The 21,855-nt window shown below is 34.0% G+C and overlaps 1 protein-coding gene across 3 annotated transcripts in view; it reads right to left on the bottom strand.

Moving 5' to 3' along the window:
• Nucleotides 1-21,855, bottom strand: part of MAGI2 (membrane associated guanylate kinase, WW and PDZ domain containing 2) — a 1,730,241-nt gene that overhangs the window by 576,900 nt on the left and 1,131,486 nt on the right. For all 3 annotated transcript variants that reach the window (XM_066240549.1, XM_066240550.1, XM_066240551.1), the window contains one exon: nt 20,754-20,833. In XM_066240549.1, coding sequence (XP_066096646.1) covers nt 20,754-20,833 — 80 coding nt within the window. The remainder of the gene's footprint in view (nt 1-20,753; nt 20,834-21,855) is intronic.

Genomic DNA, 21,855 nt, shown 5'->3' with positions numbered 1-21,855 from the left:
CTTATCTGTGGTGGCGCAGTGGATAAAGCATCGACTTGGAAATGCTGAGGTAGCCGGTTCAAAACCCTGGGCTTGCCTGGTCAAGGCACATATGGGAGTTGATGCTTCCAGCTCTTCCCCCCTTCTCTCTCTCTGTCTCTCCCTCTCCTCTCTAAAATGAATAAATTAAAAAAAAAATTTTTTTTTAAAAAAGGTATCAACAGAGGAAAGATGTATGGAATACAACTAAATAAAAACAAAAGATAGAAAAATGAAAGAGAAGGATCAAAAAAGACACAAAACTAACAGAAATCAATCTATAAAATGGCAATAGGGAACTCACAAGTGTCAATAATTACACTAAATGTAAACGAATTAAACTCACCAATAAAAAGGTACAGAGTAACAGCATGGATTAAAAAAGAAAATCCAACTGTATGCGACCTACAAGAAACTCACCTAAGTAACAATGATAAAAACAAATTCAAAGTGAAAGGCTGAAAAACAATACTCCAAGCAAATAACATCCAAAAAAAAGCGGGCGTAGCAATACTCATATCTGATCACGGTGACTACAAGACAGCAAAAGTACTCAGAGACAAAAATGGCCATTTCATAATGGCTAAGGGGACACTGAATCAAGAAGACATAACAATTCTTAATATATATGCACCAAACCAAGGAGCACCAAAATATATAAGAGAGCTACTTATTGACCTTAAAACAAAAATTGACAAAAATACAATCATACTTGGAGACCTCAATACACCGCAGACGGCTCTAGATCGGTCATCCAAACAGAGAATCAATAAAGACAGAGTGGCCTTAAACAAAACACTAGAGCACCTGGATATGAGAGACATCTACAGGACATTTCATCCCAAAGTGACTGAGTATACATTTTTCTCCAGTGTACATGGATCATTCTCAAGAATTGACCATATGTTGAGCCACAAAAACAATATCAGCAAATTCAGAAAAATCGAAGTTGTACCAAGCATATTTTCTGATCATAAAGCCTTGAAACTAGAATTCAACTGCAAAAAAGAAGAAAAAAATCCCACAAAAATGTGGAAACTAAACAACATACTTTTAAAAAATGAATGGGTCAAAGAAGAAATAAGTGCAGAGATCAAAAGATATATATAGACAAATGAAAATGACAATACGACATATCAGAATCTATGGGATGCAGCAAAAGCAGTGATAAGAGGGAAGTTCATATCACTTCAGGCATATATGAACAAACAAGAGAGAACCCAAGTGAACCACTTAACTGCACACCTTAAGGAACTAGAAAAAGAAGAACAAAGACAACCCAAAACCAGCTGAAGAAAGGAGATAATAAAAATCAGAGTAGAAATAAATGAAATAGAAAACAGAAAAACTATAGGAAAAATTAATAGAACAAGGAGCTGGTTCTTTGAAAAGATCAACAAAATTGACAAACCCCTGGCAAGACTTACCAAGGAAAAAAGAGAAAGGACTCATATAAACAAAATCCAAAATGAAAGAGGAGAAATCACCACGGACACCGTAGATATACAAAGAATTATTGTAGAATACTATAAAAAACTTTATGCCATTAAATTCAACAACCTAGAAGAAATGGATAAATTCTTAGAACAATACAACCTTCCTAGACTGAGTCAAGAAGAAGCAGAAAGCCTAAACAGACCTATTAGTAGAGAAGAAATAGAAAAAACCATTAAAAACCTCCCCAAAAATAAAAGTCCAGGCTCTGACGGCTATACCAGAGAATTTTATCAAACATTCAAAGAAGACTTGGTTCCTATTCTACTGAAAGTCTTCCAAAAAATTGAAGAAGAAGCAATACTTCCAAACACATTTTATGAGGCCAACATAACCCTCATACCAAAACCAGGCAAGGATGGCACAAAAAAAGAAAACTACAGATCAATATCTCTAATGAATACAGATGCTAAAATACTAAACAAAATACTAGCAAATCAAATACAACAACATATTAAAAAATTAATACATCATGATCAAGTGGGATTCATCCCAGAATCTAAAGGATGGTTCAACATACGTAAAATGGTTAACATAATACACCATATCAACAAAACAAAGAACAAAAAGCACATGATCTTATCAATAGATGCAGAAAAGGCTTTCGATAAAATACAACACAATTTTATGTTTAAGACTCTCAACAAAATGGGTATAGAAGGAAAATATCTCAACATGATAAAGGCCATGTATGATAAACCATCAGCAAACATCATATTAAATGGCACTAAACTGAAGGCTTTCCCCCTTAAATCAGGAACAAGACAGGGTTGTCCACTCTTTCCACTCTTATTTAATGTGGTACTAGAGGTTCTAGCCAGAGCAATCAGACAAGACAAAGAAATAAAAGGCATCCATATCAGAAAAGAAGATTAAAGGTATCACTTTTTGTAGATGATATGATCCTATACATCGAAAACCCCAAAGAATCCACAAAAAGACTACTAGAAACAATAAACCAATACAGTAAGGTCGCAGGATACAAAATTAACATACAGAAGTCAATAGCCTTTCTATATGCCAACAATGAAACATTTGAGAATGAACTCAAAAGAATAATCTCCTTCATGATTGCAACAAAAAAAAATAAAATACTTAGGAATAAACATAACAAAGAATGTAAAGGATTTATATAATGAAAACTATAAACCATTGTTAAGGGAGATCAAAAAAGATATTATGAGATGGAAGAATATTCCTTGTTCTTGGTTAGGAAGAATAAATATAATCAAGATGGCCATATTACCCAAAGCAATATACAAATTTAATGCAATTCCCATCAAAATTCCTATGACATTTTTTAAAGAAATGGAGGAAAAAAATCATTAGATTTATATGGAACTATAAAAAACCCCAAATAGCCAAAGCAATCCTAAAGAAAAAGAATGAAGCTGGGGGCATTACAATACCTGACTTCAAACTATATTATAGGGCCACGACAATCAAAACAGCATGGTATTGGCAGAAAAATAGACACTCAGACCAATGGAACAGAATAGAAAACCCAGAAATAAAACCACATACATATATAGTCAAATAATTTTTGATAAAGGGGCCAACAACACACAATGGAGAAAAGAAAGCCTCTTCAATAAATGGTGCTGGGAAAACTGGAAAGCCACATGCAAAAGAATAAAACTGGACTACAGTTTGTCCCCCTGTACTAAAATTAACTCAAAATGGATCAAAGATCTAAACATAAGACCTGAAACAATTAAGTACATAGAAGAAGACATAGGCACTAAACTCATGGACCTGGGTTTTAAAGAGCATTTTATGAGTTTGACTCCAAAGGCAAGAGAAGTGAAGGCAAAAATTAATGAATGGGACTACATCAGACTAAGAAGTTTTTGCTCAGCAAGAGAAACCGATAACAAAATAAACAGATAGCCAACTAAATGGGAAATGATATTTTCAAACAACAGCTCAGATAAGGGCCTAATATCCAAAATATACAAAGAACTCATAAAACTCCACAACAAACAAACAAACAATCCAATAAAAAAATGGGAAGAGGACATGAACAGACACTTCTCCCAGGAAGAAATACAAATGGTCAACAGATATATGAGAAGATGCTCATCTTCTTTAGTTATTAGAGAAATGCAAATCAAAACTGCAATGAGATACCACCTCACACCTGTTCGATTAGCTATTATTAACAAGACAGGTAATAGCAAATGTTGGAGAGGCTGTCGAGAAAAAGGAACCCTCATACACTGTTGGTGGGAATGTAAAGTAGTATAACCATTATGGAAGAAAGTATGGTGGTTCCTCAAAAAACTGAAAATAGAACTACCTTATGACCCAGCAATCCCTCTACTGGGTATATACCCCCAAAACTCAGAAACATTGATACATAAAGACACATGCAGCCCCATGTTCACTGCAGCATTGTTCACAGTGGCCAGGACATGGAAACAACCAAAAAGCCCGTCAATAGATGACTGTATAAAGAAGATGTGGCACATATACACTATGGAATACTACTCAGTCATAAGAAATGATGACATCGGATCATTTACAGCAAAATGGTGGGATCTTGATAACATTATACAAAGTGAAATAAGTAAATCAGAAAAAATGAGGAACTGTATTATTCCATACGTAGGTGGGACATAAAAGTGAAACTAAGAGACATTGATAAGAGTGTTGTGGTTACGGGGGGGAGGGGGGAGAGAGAGAGGGAAAGGGGGAGGGGGAGGGGCACAAAGAAAACTAGATAGAATGTAACAGAGGACAATCTGACTTTGGGTGATGGGTATGCAACATAATTGAATGCCAAGATAACTTGGACCTGTTATCTTTGAATATATGTATCCTGATTTATTGATGTCGCCCCATTAAAAAAATAAAATCATTCAAAAATAAATAAATAAATAAAATTAAAAAATTAAAAAAAAAAGACATACAAATGGATAACAGGTACATAGTAAAGTGTTCAACATTGTAAACACCAGGGAAATGCAATTCAGAACCACAAAGAGATATCTCCTCAAACCTTTTAGAATGGCTGTCATCTGAAAGACAAGAGATACGTAGTTTTGGTGACGACATGGAAAAAATAAACATTTGTGCAGTGTTTGTGGAAACGTTAATTGGTACAAACACTTATGGAAAAAACAGTATGAAGATACCTCCAAAAATTAAAAATAGAACGACTATACTTCCACATACGGTATAAATCTGAAGGAATTAAACCATTACCTTGAAGAAAACTGTGCACTCTTAGGTTCATTGTAGGTTGATTTACAATAGCCAAACATGGAAACAGCCTAAGTGTCCAACAATGGATGAGTAGGTAAAGAATATATATATATATATTCTTGTATATATATATGGCGGTATATTACTCAGCTATAAAAAAGAAGGAAATCCTGCCATTTGCAATAACATGCATGGACTTTGAGGGCATTATGTTAAGTATAATAAGTCAGACAGAGAAAGACAAGTACTGTATAATCTCACAAATCTGTGGAATCTAAAAAAGTTGAACTCATAAAAACAAGAAGTACAGTAGTAGTTAGTAGGATATGGGAATAGAGGGAAATGAGGAGACATTATTCAAAAGGTAAAAACTTCCAGTTACAAGATGAATAATTTCTGGAAATCTAATGTACAGCATGATGACTATAGTTAATAGTACTGTATACTGTACTTTAGAGTTGCAAAGAGAATAAATCTTAAATGTTCTCAACACAAGCACAAAAAGTAATTATGTGAGTTGATGGATATATTAATTAACCTTATTGTGCTAATTATTTAACAATATATATGTGTATAAAATCATTCCATTGCATACATAAACTGTCAATTATATTTTGTCAATTACATCTTAATAAAGTTGGAAAAGAAAAATGTGTTCTTAAATTTCTAAGTATGGAGAGTATTTTAGTTATCTTTTCACTAACATAAGAATGTCTCTTTTTGTCCCTGGCTCAGTGGTAGAGCATCAGCCCAGCATGTGCAAGTCCTGGGTTTGATTCCAGGCCAGGGCACAGAGGAGAAGCGCCCATCTGTTTCTCCACCCCTCCCCCGCTCCTTCCTCTCTGTCTCTCTCTTCCCCTCCTGTAGCCAAGGCTCCATTGGAGCAAAGTTGGCCTGGATACTGAGGATGGCTCCATGGCCTCCGCCTCAGGTGCTAGAATAGCTCCGGCTAAAATGGAGCAACACCCCAGATGAGCAGAGAGCATTGTCCAGGAGCAGGCCAGGTGGATCCTGGTGGGGCGCATGCGGGAGTCTGTCTGACTGCCTCCCTGCTTCTAACTTTGAAAAAATACACACACACACAAAAAGAATGTCTCTTTTTAATTTTGTTGAGACTTGCTCTACAGAATACCATTTATTCAATGTTTGTTAAGTATTGTGTGTGCTTGAGAAGTATATCCTCCATTTTTAAAAGGCAGTATCTATATGTGACATAAATCAAGAATAATATTTTTGCTATTCAAATCTTATTTATTTTTTCTTTAATGAATAGTAACAGATATACATTAAGTCATAGACTTCAATAGTAAAATTTTCAAATATTTTTTGGATATGACATTTTTTTCTCTATATAATGAGGTAATATTTAATATAGTGTAGTATTATTATATTCTCCTGATTAATTAAAACATCTTTTTATCTATCTTAAAAGACTAAATTACAAGGTATTAGCCTACCTAACATTAGTGCTTACTAGATAGCTACAGTAATCAAGCAGAATGGCAGTGGCACACATAGACACATAGATCAATGGAACCTAACTGATTTATGACAAAAGTACACACACAATTTATTGGAGGCATTTTCAACAAATGATGCTGGAGCAATTATATATCCATAGGAGAAAAAATTAAACTTCAACCTAAACCTTACATTTTATATAAAAATTAATTCAAAATAGATCACAAACTTAAAATGTCAAATGTAAAATTACATAGCTTAAGAAAACATGAGAACTATCTGGCATCTAGGACAAGGTGAGGAGTGTTTAGACATCAAAAACATGATTCATAAAAGAAAAAATTCATAAATTAAACTTCATCAAAATTAAAATATTGTTTTTTTGCAAAAGATCCTGTTAAGATAATAAAAAAACTAATTACTGACTGGGAGATAATGTTTGTAAACAACATATCTAATAAAGGGACTTATATCTAGAATATGCAAAAAATTCTCAGAGCTGAATTTAAAAAAACAATTTAATTAAAAATTGGGCAAAAGATATGATCAGATGTTACCAAGCAGGATATACAAATACAAAAATCACATGAAAATATGCTCAATGTCATTAATCATTAACTATTAGGGAAATACAAATTAAAACCATAATATCATTATACTGTCCTTATCAGAATGGCTAAAGTAAAAAATAATGGTCATAACACTAAATGCTAGCAAGGATGCAGGGTTCACTTGTTCATTGCTGGTGGAACTGTAAATGGGTACAGCCAGCCTGGAAAATGGTTCGGTAATTTATTCTAAAACTAAAAAAGTACTATTCATATAACCTAGAAATGAAACTCTTGGGCACTTTTCATTAATGAATAAAATCTATGTTCATAAAAAAACCTGTATATAAATGTCTGTAGCAGTTTTATTTGTAGTAGATATAAAGAAGAAACAACTCACGTGTTCTCAATGGGTAAATGCTTCAAAAATGGTGCACAAAAAACCATCGATATACACACTTGAATAGATTTCGATGTAATCAAATTGCATAAAAAATGTAATCTCAAAAGTTCAGACACTGTAATTCCATTTCTGTAACATTTTTGAAATAACAAACTAATTGAAATAAGGAACAGATTAGTGGTTGTTAAAGGTTAGAGCTGTGCAGAGGGAAGAGATGCACATGGCAAAGTGGAAGCACAAAGAAGCCTCCTGGTGATGGATCAGTTCTGAATCTTGCTTGTTACAATTACATGGAACTACACATGTGACAATTTCATGAGCTATGCACACACATATACATGCACACACACATATGGACATGCATGAGTGCTTGTAAAACTAGGGGAATTTGAATAAAAGTTTGAATTGTACCAATGTCAATTCCTGATTTTGATATTGTATTATATTTACATATGATGGTAACATTGGGGAGGGGTTTGGGAAGGGTGTTTGGGACCTCTTTGTACATTCCTTTATTTCCTGTGAATTTATTATTCTTTCAAAATAAAAATAAAATTAAAAAGTTATATTGGAACTTTGAAATCATTTTCTTACTGTGCAGAACAGAGTTATTGATGTCAACATTATTTTTAAACTTGTATACATTAAGGAATAAGAACAAGACAAATTCATTTCTAAACATAAAAGTAAGTTGAGTAATCTAGAACTAAAGAAGGACAGAATTTCATAATCCTTACATAGGCACTATTTTATAGCTACAGTAAATATTAACAGATAGTAGCAGGGAACTACATAAATAATGAGTGTAGAAAAGATAGTCATAATGTTTAATAACTTTTATAGTTTGGATACCAACCAATAGGAATAGAATGGGAACAGTTAGAACAGATGCCAGCCACAACCAACTTAGAATTGGTTACCAGTGCATAAGAGTGGAATATCCATCCTCTACAATATATATTGGATTATTTTTATAATTTTCTTCAAAAAATATTTATATTCCTAATGTGTTAGTAGTTCTTAGTACTTTTGAGCTGAAAATACTGGAAAGAGTGCTATATTATTGAATGAAACATACCAAAAGTGCTGCTACAGAAACTCATTCCTAATAATTGCCAGTTAGCAAATAAACCTATCTGCTTTTATTAAAATATATAAAATGTCCTCATTTTTAAGCAAAAACATTCAAAATATCAATATAGAAACAAAATAACATTCTAATTTGTTCATAATATTTAAACATAGATCAATAATAGCATTTTAAAGTTTTAGTACTTAAATAGTTAATATTTTTAATGTTTTTATGAATTCAGCCTAGTGAAAAAAATTTATAGTTCTTCATAAACATAATCTTAGGAAGTTTATTAGATTAGAAATACAAATATTCAAAGGTGAGATTAATTAGGACATATTTAATCTTGAGAAAATAGTTTATCAATATAATATAATTACTAATACTAATTTAATGAGAAAAACAGGCTAAAGTTCTTTTGGGGAAATAAATTATGCTCCACAAACATAATCTGAACTATGAAAATAAAGGTAAGTATTTCAGTTCTGGTTGGTTGGCTCAGTGGTAGAGCATTGGCCTGGCATGTGGACATCCCAAGTTAGATTTTTGGTCAGGGCAACCATCAGCCTCTCCACCCCTCCCCCTATCACTTCTATCTCCCACTCTACCCTCTTTCAGCCATGGCTTAATTGGAATAAGGGGACCTCAGGTGCTGAGGTTGGCTCCATGGCCTCCACCTCAGGCGCTAAGAAAAGCTCAGTTGCTGAGCAATGGAGCAACACCCCAGATGGCAGACCATTGCCCCTTAGTTGGCTTCCTCTGTGGATCCTGGTCAGGATGCATGTGGAATTCTGTCTCTCTGTCTCCCTCCTCTCACAGAATAATAATAATAAAAAAACTATGTGTTCTCAAATGTGTGTGTTACTGAAGAAATTGAAGAAGATACAAATAAGTGGAAACATAAATCATGTTCGTGGAAGACTTCAAAGAGGCTCTACTAAAAAAGCCAAATCTGACAGCGGATTACAAATAACAGCTGATGCCAACCCAGGAAGACCTAGAAATAACACAACTGAAAATTGGAGTGACACAACACCATCCCTTGATTTAGCCAGCTCAACAAACAACACACCCAAACAAGGAGGGTATATACAGACAAAATGAGAAGACAGAGAAGTGCAATCCAAAAAAACCAACAAGAGAAACCTCCAGAAAATGAGTGAGATGGAAATAAGCAAACTACCAGATGCAGATTTTAAAATAATGATTATTAGAATGCAGAAAGATTTTGAATAACAATGGATGGACACAATAAACACACAAATGAAGAGATAACAAACATCAAAAAGGACATTGAAATAATAAAGAAGAACCAGTCAAAAATGACAAATACAATATCAGAAATGAAAACTACACTAGAAGCAATTAAAAGCAGGCTGGATGAAGCAGAGGATCAAATCAGCGATTTAGAAGACAAGATAAACGAAAACATGGAAGCAAAGCAGCAAAAAGGAAAGAGGCTGAAACAATCTGAGGAAACTCTAAGAGAGCTCTGTGACAACCTAAAGAGAAACAACATCTGCATCATAGGGGTTCCTGAAGAAGAAAAGAAAGAACAAGTGATAGAGACCTTGTTCAATGAAATCATAGCTGAATACTTCCCTAAATTGATGCTGGGAAACGTCACACAAGTTCAAGAAGCACAGAGAACTCCATTAAAGAGAAACCCAAGAAGTCTACACAAAGCCACATCATAATTAAAATACCAAAGCTAAGAGATAAAGAGAAAATATTAAAAGCTGCTAGAGAAAAAAAGGCTATCACCTACAAAGGTGCCTCATAAGGATGACATCAGACTTTTCAACAGAAACACTTGAGGCCAGAAGGGAATGGCAAGAAATAATCAAAGTAATGCAGAACAAGAGCCTACAACCAAGACTTCATTATTCAGCAAGGCTATCATTTAAAATTGAAGGATAAATAAAAAGCTTCCCAGACAAAAAAAATCTCAAGGACTTCATTACAACCAAACCAATACTGCAAGAAATATTAAGGGGCCTGTGGTAATAGAACAAAAAAGAAAAAATATATAGTAAAGAGGAATATAGCTTTAAAGAATAAAATGGCAATAAACAACTACATATCAATAATAACATTAAATGTAAATGGATTAAATGATCTAATCAAAAGACATAGGGTAGCTGCATAGATAAGAAAACAGGACCCATACATATGCTGTCTACAAGAAACACATGGAAAACACATGGAAAAAATATTTCATGCAAATGGAAATAAAATAAAAGCTGGGGTAGCAATACTAATATCAGACAAAATGGACTTTAAAACATTTAGTAAGGGATAAAGAAGGTCACTACATAATGATAAAGGGAGCAGTCCAACAGGAAAATATAACCATTATAAATATCAACGCATCTAATATAGGAGTACCTAAATATATAAAGCAGACTGTGATAAATATAAAGTGTGAGATCAACAGCAATACTATAATAGTAGGGGATTTCAATACCCCATTAACATCACTAGAAAGATCCTCAAGAAAGAAAATTAACAAAGAAACAGGAGACTTAAAGGACACACTAGATCAAATGGATTTAATAGATATCTTCAGAACCTTTCACCCTAAAGCAGCAGAATACACATTCTTTCAAATGCTCATGGTACATTCTCTAGGACAGACCACATGTTAGGGCACAAAAGCATCTCAACAAATTTAAGAAGATTGAAATTATATCAAACATTGTCTCTGCTCATAATGGCATGAAACTAGAAATCAATCATAACAAAAAAACTGAAAAATATTCAAACACTTGGAAACTATATAGCATGTTATTAAATAACGAATGGGTTAACAATGAGATCAAAGAAGAAACTGAAAAATTCCTAGAAATGAATGATAATGAGCATACAACAACTCAAAATTTATGGAACACAGCAAATGCAGTACTGAGAGGGAGTTTATAGCACTACAGGCATACCTTAAGAAGCTAGAAAAAGTTCAAGTAAACAACTTAACCCTGCATCTAAAAGAACTAGAAAAAGAACAGCAAGTAAAGCCCAGAGGTAGTAGAAGGAAGGAAATAATAAATATTATAGTGAAAATAAATGAAATAGAGGCTAGAGAAACAATACAGAAGATCAATGAAACCAGGAGCTGGTTCTTTGAAAGGGTAAAGAAGATAGATGAATCTTACCAACTCACCAAGAAAAAAGAGAGAGAGGACCCAAATAAATAAAATTAGAAATGAGAGTGGAGAAATAACAACTGACACAACAGAAATACAAAATATCCTAAGAAAATAGTATGAAGAACTGTATGCCAAATATTAAACAACCTAGGTGAAATGGACAAATTCCTTGAAACATATAATCTTTCAAAAATAAATCTGGAAGAATCAGAAAACGTAAACAGACCGATTACAGCAAATAAGATCGAAACAGTTATTAAAAACAAAAAACAAAAGCCCTGGGCCAGATGGCCTCACAGGTGAATTCTACCAAATATTCAAAGAACTAACTCCTATTCTTCTCAAGCTATTTCAAAAAATTCAAGAGGAAGGAAAACTTCCAAGATCCTTTTATGAAGCGAGCATAATTCTGACTCCAAAACCAGGCAAAGACAACACAAAGAAAGAAAACTATAGGCCAATATCAATGATGAATTTAGATACTAAAATCCTCAACAAAATATTAGCAAACCGGATCCAGCAATACATGAAAAAAATCATACATCATGATCAAGTGGGATTTATTCTGGGAGGCAAGGATGGTATAATATTCATAAGTCAATCAATGTGATTCATCACATAAACAAAAAAAAAAAAGGAGAAAAACCATATGATAATTTCAATAGATGCAGAAAAAGCATTTGATAAAATCTAGCACCCATTTATGATCAAAACATTCAGCAAAGTGGGAATACAGAGAACATACCTTAACATGATAAAGGCCATCTATGAAAAAGGCCATCTATGACAGCCAACATTATAATTAATGTGCAAAAATTAAAAGCTATTTTCTTAAGATCAGGAACAAGGCAGGGCTGCCCCATTCACCACTTTTATACAACATAATACTGGAAGTCCTAGCCACAGCAATCAGACAAGAAGAAGAAATAAAAGGCATCCAATTGGAAAAGAAGAAGTAGAACTATCATTATTTGCAGATGATATGATACTGTATATAGAAAACCCTAAAGTCTCAGTCAAAAAACTACTGGACCTGATAAATGAATTCAGCAAGGTATCACAATATAAAATTAATACACAGAAATCAGATGTATTTTTATACACCAACAATGAACTGTCAGAAAGAGAAATTAAGGAAACAATCCCCTTCACTATTGCAACAACAAAAAATAAAGTACCTAAGAGTAAATTTAACCAAGGAGATTAAAGACTTGTATCCAGAATATTATAAAACACTGATAAAAGAATGGTTAGGAAGAATAAATGTCATTAAAATGTCTATTTTACCCAAAGTAATTTATAAATTCAAGGCAATACCAATTAAAATTTCAATGACATACTACAAAGATATAGAATACATATTCCAAAAATTTATATGGAACCAAAAAAGAACTTGAATAGCCTCAGAAACCTTGAAAAAAAAGAGAATAAAGTGGGAGGTATCACACTTCCCAATATCAAGTTATACTACAAGTCCATTGTACTCAAAACAGCTTGGTACTGACATAAGAACAGGCATATAGATCAATGGAACAGCACAGAGAACCCAGAAATAAACCCACACCATTATGGACAATTGATATTTGACAAAGAAGGTAAGAGCATACAATGGAGTAAAGACAGCCTCTTCAACAAATGGTGTTGGGAAAATTGGACAGCTACCTGCAAAATAATTAAACTAGACCACCAACTTACACTATTCACAGAAATAAACTCAAAATGGATAAAAGACTTAAATGTAAGTTGTGAAACCATAAGCATCTTAGAAGAAAACATACGAAGTAAGCTCACCGGCATCTCTCACAGCAATATATTTGCTGATTTATCTTCATGGACAAGTGAAATAAAAAACAGGATAAACAAATGGGACTCTATCAAACTAAAAAGCTTTTGCACAGCTAAAGACAATATGAACAGAATAAAAAGACAAACCACACAATGAGAGAACATATTCAACAATACATCTGATAAGGGGCTAATAACCAAAATTTATAAAGAACTTGTAAAACTCAACACCAAGAAGACAAATAATCCAATCAAAAATGGGCAAAAGAAATGAATAGACACTTCTCCAAAGAGGACATACAGATGGCCAATAGACAGATGAAAAAATATTCAACATTGCTAGTCATTAGAGAAATGCAATCTAAAACCACAATGAGATATCACACCAGTCAGAATGGCGCTCATCAACAAAGCAACACATGATAGGTGTTGCAAGGATGTGGAGAAAGGGGAACCCTCCTGCATTGCTGGTGGGAATGCAGACTGGTGCAGCCACTGTGGAAAACAGTATGCAGATTCCTCAAAAAATTAGAATTGAACTGCCTTTTGACCCAGCCATCTCACTTTTAGGAATATACCCTAAGAACACCATAGCACTGATTCAAAAAAAGAAATGCACCCCTTTGTTTATGGCAGCATTGTTCACAATAGCGAAGATCTGAATTAGCCCATGTGTCCATCAGTGGATGAGTGGATTAAAAAGCTATGGTACCTACACATGATGGAATACTATAGGGCCTTGAAAATGAAGGAAATATTACCTTTTGCAACAACATGGATGGACCTAGAAACTGTTATGTGAAGTGAAATAAGCCAGGCAGAGAAAGACAAATATCATAAGACCTCACTCATTTGAGGAATCCAAGAAACAATGTGCCTGAGGAATGGAATTGAGACAGAGGAGGGATCAAAGTGACCAGAGGAAAAGAGGACAGAGGGAAGGAGGATGATAGGATGGGATAAACCTAAAGGGAAGGGGGGAGGGCACTAATAGGAGGGAGACAAGGGAATTGTTGAGGGGGATACAGGGGAGGAAGGGATGTATTGAGGGTGATACTAGAATCTATATAAATACAATAAATTAAATAAAAAAATAAGACCCTTCAAGTACATCAGAGGGAAACAAATGAAACAGTAAAGCAAATAAAATAAAATAAAATAAATAATAATAATAGTCATGTTTGTGGATAGGAATTATCAACATCATTGAAGAGTTCATTTTATCCAAGGCAATCTATAGACTCAATACAATTATACAATTCCTATCAAAATTCCAATGGTATATATCACAGAACTAGATAAAAAATTCCAAAAGTTTGTATTGAAGCACAAAAGACTCCAAATAGTCAAAGCAGTCTTCAAAAAGAAAAACAAAATGGCAGGAATCATGCTCCCTGATATCAAACTACACTACAAGGCCATAGTAATGGTATAAAAACAGACATATAGATAAATGAAACAGAACAGAAAGCCCAGAAATTAACACATGACTTTATGGACAATTAAGATTTGACAAAAGAGGCAAAACATACAGTGGAGTAAAGACAGTCTCTTCAATAAATGGTGCTGAAAAAGTTGTATAAATACAAATAAAAAATAAAACTAGATCACCATTTTACACCACATACAAAAATAAACTGAAAACGGATTAGAGACTTAAATGTAAGACTCAGACCCATAAAAATCCTAGAAGAAAATACAGGTAGTAAAATCCTAAACATCTCTCAAGGCAATATTTTCTGACATACCTTCTCAGGCAAGGAAAACAAACAAAAAAAAGTAAACAAATGGGACTACAGCAAACTAAATGTTTTTACACAGCAAAGGTAACCATAAAGAAAATGAAAAGAGAACTCACTGAATGGGAGAACATACTCACCAATGATACATCTGATGAGAAGTTAATATCCAACATTTATAAAGAACTTATACAACTCAACACTGAAAAAACAATGAAATTTAAACATAGGCAAACGATCTGAAGTGACACTTCTCAAAAGAGTACACACAGGTGACCAACAGACATATGAAAAGATATTCAATGTCACTAATCTCAGAGAAACGCAAATTGAAACCACAATGAGATATCACCTCACAACTGTCAGAATGGCTATCATCAATAAATCAACAAACAGCAAGTACTGGTGATGGTGTGGAGAAAAGGAACCTTCATTCACTGTTGCTAGGAATGAAGACTGGCAAAGCCACTGTGGAGATCAGCATGGAATTACCTAAAAAATTTAAAACTTGAACTGCCTTATGACCCAGCAATTCAAATTCTGGGAACACAGCCGAAGAAAACCAAAACACTGATTCAACAGAGTGTCCTTAGGTTAATTGCAGTGTTATTTACAATAGGCAAGATTTGGAAGCAGCCCAAGTGTCCCTCAGTAGATGAGCTGATGGATAATGAAACTATGGTATAACTATACAATGGAATACTACTTGGCTGTAAAAAACAAACAAACAAAAACCAAACAAAAAAATGAAAAGGAGACCTTATCTTTTGCAACAGCACGGATGGACTTGGAAAGTATCATGCTAAGTGAAGTAAGCCATTCAGAGAAAGACAAATATTATATGATTTCACTTACATGTGGAATCTAAAGAACAAAATAAACAAACAAAATAGAATCAGACTCATAGATACAGAGAGCAGACTGACAGATGGGGGGGGGAGGGGCTTAGTGAAAAAAAAGAAGGATTAAGCAAAAAAACCCCAAACCCATTACTTATAGACACAGACAACAGTATGGTGATTACCACAGGGAAAGGAGCATGGGGGGGTCAAGGAGGGTAGGGGGATAAATGGTGATGGAAGGAGACTTGACTTGGGGTGGTGAACACACAAGACAATCTACAGATGATGTATTAGAGAATTGCACACTTGAAACCTATATAATTTTATTAATCAATATTGCCCCATAAATTCAATAAAAAAATCTAAATGTGTGTGTCAATTTTATAAAACTCACTTAAGAAACAACCTACAATTAATCAGTGTTTTCTATTATTTTAGAAAAGCCACCACTTTCTCTTGAGAAAAAATGATTTTAATAAATATTACAAAACATAAGATACGCTGTGTGTGTTCATGTTCACTTTAGACATGGTTATTTTTAAAAATAGATCAAGTAATGATTCAAAGCTTTAGTTAAGGTTAGTTGGATGCAGTTTCTACATAGGTAAATGGGTTAAGATTACATAATTTTTCTACAGTAATATGTAAAAACTTACTTATAATTCATAAAGAATGTGGAAATGAAGCCAACTAGTTTGTACAGTTGTACTCATTAACTTTGTAAAAATCTAGAGCCAGTTTAACAGAATGAAGGGGAAACCTCCGATCTATTAATATTAGGCTGAACTAGTGAGCTGAAAATTTTTAGTCCACACGGGCTTGTTTTTTTTCCATATGTCCAGGACATCCTATAGTAATTCAAGGCTGCAGGCCAATTATTTTGAACTTTTTCCTCATCTTCTATCAGGTTAATTTGTTGGTTCACAGCATACCGGAGAAAAGGAAAGGAACAATTATATTAAAGCCTATGGTGCAAAATGAAATAGATATTATTCCGATTTTATAGTTAAGAAAGCCTAAGCTCACGAAGATTCATTATCTTGCCCAAGAGCCCACAGATTTGGATTTGGAATAAAAGTTTTCTATGACGACAAATCCGATACAATTTCCTCTCCTGAGTACAAAACTGTGGTCTTGTTGATTTTAATTACATTTAAGCTTAAATAAAATATGAATCCTATGAAGCTTGAATCACTTTTTGATATTAACCCAAACTCAGTGATTTTTGTGGGCTGTGTCACCATCGTGGTGTTTGTGATTGGAAATGTCTCAGACAGATGCCACGGTACTGGTTCTGGAGCTGGCCAGTTATGATGGTGCTTTATACACAGTTCAACCAAACTTACATCCAAATTATTTAAGAGTTAACTGCTATTTCTGTGGCATTTTGTAAAAGACTATATTGGCTTACTAAACGGCACTCCCCCAAATACTAATATTAGAACCCAACAGAGGGTGGATATGTGTTTCTGCCATGTAAACTGGTGCTAAAATCCCCAAACTGCACAAGACTGTGACAAGCGTACAGAACATAATGACTCCAGTATTTTAAACCATATTGTGAGAGAAATATGTTTTTATGTTTTGTAGCAGAATTATCCTTCAAATAAGAAAATCAAAATAAGTGCCTTAGTGTCAATAGAATAAGCAGTTGTTAAATATATATTTGTACTGAGTCATTCATATTCCCTTTTCTCCCTTGGTACCAATCAGACAACATCTGCTAGTTTTTTCTCTAGCCCAAGAATAACTTAAATCAGTTGATACCTCATCCTCCTATCTCTCTTTCACTTGTCTTCCTCTTACAGTTGACCAAGGAATTAACTCTATGTACTGACATAAACATATCTAAAGAAGCATACATTTATTGATCTGTATCCACATATAAATACATGCACATGTATCTTCATAATAGTAGGCACAAATATACAACATATTGTATTTCTTATACTTAGAAATTTAATCTTGAGAGATTAATTTATAAAATATACAATATAATACTAATACAGAATTTGTGGTGTACAACCCAGTGATGTCTAAAACACACTCTTCAAAAATCACTGCACTAATATTTCTGTTCCAAGTAGGATGGAATGAGCAGGTTATAACCTACGAGAACACATAGAAAATTTACATAACATACAGGTATAACCAGTGAACAGTGAAAGGGCTCAGAGAACTGCTGATATTAACAGGTAGAAACCATCAAGACTCTAAAGAAGAAAGAGTCCTAGCAGGTGAGGGAATGTTTTGCAGCTGATTTTGTTAATGCTGGGCTCTGGGAAGAATCCAGTCTGGGCTTGGGGAAAAAGCCACTGCTGGGGTTAGAAAAACCACGACTGACCGAGCAGCCTAGAGGGACCAAAGTGACAAAATACAGGCTTAAGCAATCTGAAACACACGGCCAATTATCCCATGATGACATTTGTCAAATTCTGACGCTACAAGGTCTAGAGGCAAAAAACTAAACTATAACCCCTGAAAACCACTGCTAATTTTTGACAGTTTTTTATTGTTGAGAAAAAAAAAAACCACTTTACAAATATTGGTGTTCAAGACCTGCCCACAGGGCAGCCCCACATGAATACGTAAGGCCACAGTTTGTCCTGTGCACCAAGTTAAGCCTGCCATTATTTTTGTATGGTCCACAAACTAATAATAGTTTATGTACTTTAAAATGGTTGAAAATATATAGTTTTTGATATTTTGTTATGTGAAAGTATAAGAAACTCAAATTTCTGTCTGTCCATAAACAAAGTTTCATCGGAATACATCCAGAGCCTTTATTCACATATTGACGGTGGTCACTTTGCACAGCAGTGAGCAGTGGAAAAGCAATTGGATGGCCTGCAAAGTAGAATATGTTTTCTGTCTGACTCTTGACAGCAAACATTAGCCCTGCTGCAATAGACTTTTAGGTAAAAACCTGAGTGGGTGGACAATTGGACAATACCCTAAGAACAGGAGCAAATCAGAGATAGATTGGGTTTTACCAAAACTAACCCATCCTTATGTTAGCTCAGCTTCATATCAAATTGAGGTATACATAGCCGTCTGCTCCATCTCCCTAGCAGAGAGACGAATCTTGAGCCTCTACAAATTTTTAATACATATTTTTACACACATTCCAGCATTCAGAAAATTATTCTACTAACTTTGGTCTGAGCTGAACTGTGGCACTTATAAAGAAAACTCACAACCAGCATGCTCAACATCAATGCCTTATAGTCATCATTTTTAAACAAGCAATTTTAATCTACATTATTTAAAATAAAATAAAATAAGTAATAGTATCTCTTGGCAAGAAAACTTAAAATATATGTTTGGAATAATGCCATTCTAACTAACTAGATGTTAGTTTCCATTGTAAAACATTCCAATAATAAACGGAGTAAAATCTATGAATTATTTATTTTGTAGGAAATGGAAAAAAAAAAGAAACTGACCAGTTATAAATCATTCTGAGCTATAAAGCTGTATTCTAGGACTTGTTTCTCAATGACATGTAATTCAGAGACACTGGCATTATATTTTAGGCATCTACCATCCTAAGAAGACAAACAAGTGCAGATGTAGAAAAAACTAATAACATTGAAATATTATAATGATGCAATATGTTATACTTATGTCTCTCCCAGGATTTTAAAATTTGACTTTAATAGGATTTTATAATAAAAAGACCAACTCAAAGGAACAAGACAGATGAAAAGTTCAATATGTCACAGAATTGCAAAATCATTAAATTTATTTTAATTAGTATATACTAAGGTTTTACATCTGTGGTACAAACATATTTTAACCTCCAGATATAATAGATCAGGTCATTTTAATTTATAACCTATCACACTTTGCAACATATATCTTAATAATGTCAATGAAATGTAACCTAATTGTGCTCAAAGGTCCAGACCACATAATAATTATGGAATTCAAGCACATACAGTTGTCCTATTATTATATAGATGGCATATACATATAGCTGTGAATATAAAATTATAATAGTGTTTAAAAACTAGATAGCTATGCATTCAAATATGTACATGTAAATTGTATAATCCCATTTTTAAAATTTAACTCAGTATAACTAGCTTGTGAACAGTTCCCTATGACATAGGAATAAATAATATATTCTAGATACTATTTGAGAAAGTCAGAATTGCTATTAAAATGACCTTGGAAATTAAAGACCTTTTTCTACGTTGGCTTTTAAAAGACTTTTAGAATATCTCTCATCACTTTTTTCACTTTCCTCAGTGATAGAAGCCTCTAAATAAGGCTTTAATAACTTGATCAGATAAAGGCTGTGAATGCAATCAAATAATGAACCATTAGGAGAGCATGTTAGTTATCATTTTATGTAAGTTATAAGTACTCTTTTACCATTAAAATCTAAATTAAAAAATTATAAGTATCTTCAGTAACAGACTTTACCTGTAAATTCATCTAATCCTCAAAATTGTGTAAAAAATTTCTTCATACGTGAAAACCAGTCGATTTTTAAGCATATTAATGGGAATTGGACAATTCTTAGAATAACCCAGCTCTATCATGAAATTAATTACTTTATTTAAATATCTGATTAAAGGAAAGTAGCCATAGGTATAGATCTTCATATCACCGATTCCTTAATCGCTAGCAGAATACTATGCCTCAAAACACAAAAGTCAAAATAGTATTTCTAGTTTCACAATACTGTTTCTCTTCACAGTATTTAATTCTCATGGAAAGAACAGAGTCGTTGCAGAGACATACTGCAAACAAAACGCCCTTAGTAGGTGGTGCAAGTCGGGCCAGGAGTCAGACAGAACTAGCAGCAAGGACAGAGATGCGGCTCCAGCACAGCCTCCTCGGACAGCAAGAGGCGAAGCACATGGCAGTGCTGAACGCGGAGCTCACCCCTCTCCTCTCTGAGCATTAAGAGCACAGCTTTAAAACTGTTTCAACTCACTTATTGCTCGGGAGGGGAGAGCCGCTTTTAAGAAACACAAACATTCTCGACGTGCAATGCTGAAACACCGTTAAAAACTTAATAACCTACCATTTTCTTTGCACTCTTCTGGAGGTTTAGCCTTTTTCGCAAGTCGTGGATCCAGCCATGATGTTGTCTTTGTGTTATGGCTGAAAAGAAAAGAGATCACTCTGAACAGACACATACTGAAAGGAATCAAGTTTATTCCCTAAGAAAATAAAGGGAGGGGGTTAGTCGGACAAAATTGCAATCGATACACTTAATTTGCTTACTGGTTCTAAGTAGCCCTGAAGGAGGTGTACGAGTAATTGTGCAAGGCAGCTGTAAATTTGGCAACCTCAGCTCCCTGTCCTCAAAGCAGCTATTTTTATTAAAATCAACTAGAATGTTGCCAAGTTAACCTCATTGAAAATGCAGAACTCATCCAGAGCAAAAGGAATTTATTACAAATACAGGATTCTCCAGTGGGAAGAGCACAGTTCGCAGGCTCTGATCCTGTTTCCTGAGTTTTACAAAAGAATTATTTCCATCTTAAACCTGCCCTTTTCAAAAATAGTTGTTTTGCTACTCTTTAAATACAGAGCTGGGAGAGGCAGCACGAAAGTGATGCAAATTATACCATGTTCTTGAGATTTCTACATTTTCTCAAAAAAGTGATTGGTTATAGCAATTTCATTAACCCGCATTTAGCTGTTGTCCATCTAAATACTCTCAATTCAGGTAGGGAACAGTAGGCGAACATGTCTATACTCTAACATTTCTGGGATGAAATTTCTGAGATTTAAAAATAATTTTAATGAGTTTTTAAAAAATATGTTTTCTGGAATGTACATTTTACCAGAAATTTAAAAAGCAAAGGGGGGAAAAAAAGCAAAGGGAGATGTTCTTAGAGCAGTTTTTCTCAAAAAGGTCCTGGACTCATCTGGTGGACTTATTAACATTGTATATTCTGGTTTGTTATAGAAATACCAAATCAGAAGCTTTAGGGATAGGTCCACAAAATTTCCATCATCGGTAAGGTGAATTTCAGGCACATTACAATTCTAATACTACTCAGTGGCTCATAACTGCTCTTTGGAGCTAAAAATCTTTACTGTGTATAGCTATCTCAAGTGATCTCATTTACTAATGGACAAATTATCAAGGATGTCACATCTGTGAGGGCTTTGGA

The sequence above is a fragment of the Saccopteryx bilineata genome, chromosome 7 (genome assembly GCF_036850765.1).
Source record: "Saccopteryx bilineata isolate mSacBil1 chromosome 7, mSacBil1_pri_phased_curated, whole genome shotgun sequence".
Taxonomy (NCBI): Eukaryota; Metazoa; Chordata; class Mammalia; order Chiroptera; family Emballonuridae; genus Saccopteryx; species Saccopteryx bilineata.
This window is presented reverse-complemented; position numbering and strand designations above follow the sequence as displayed.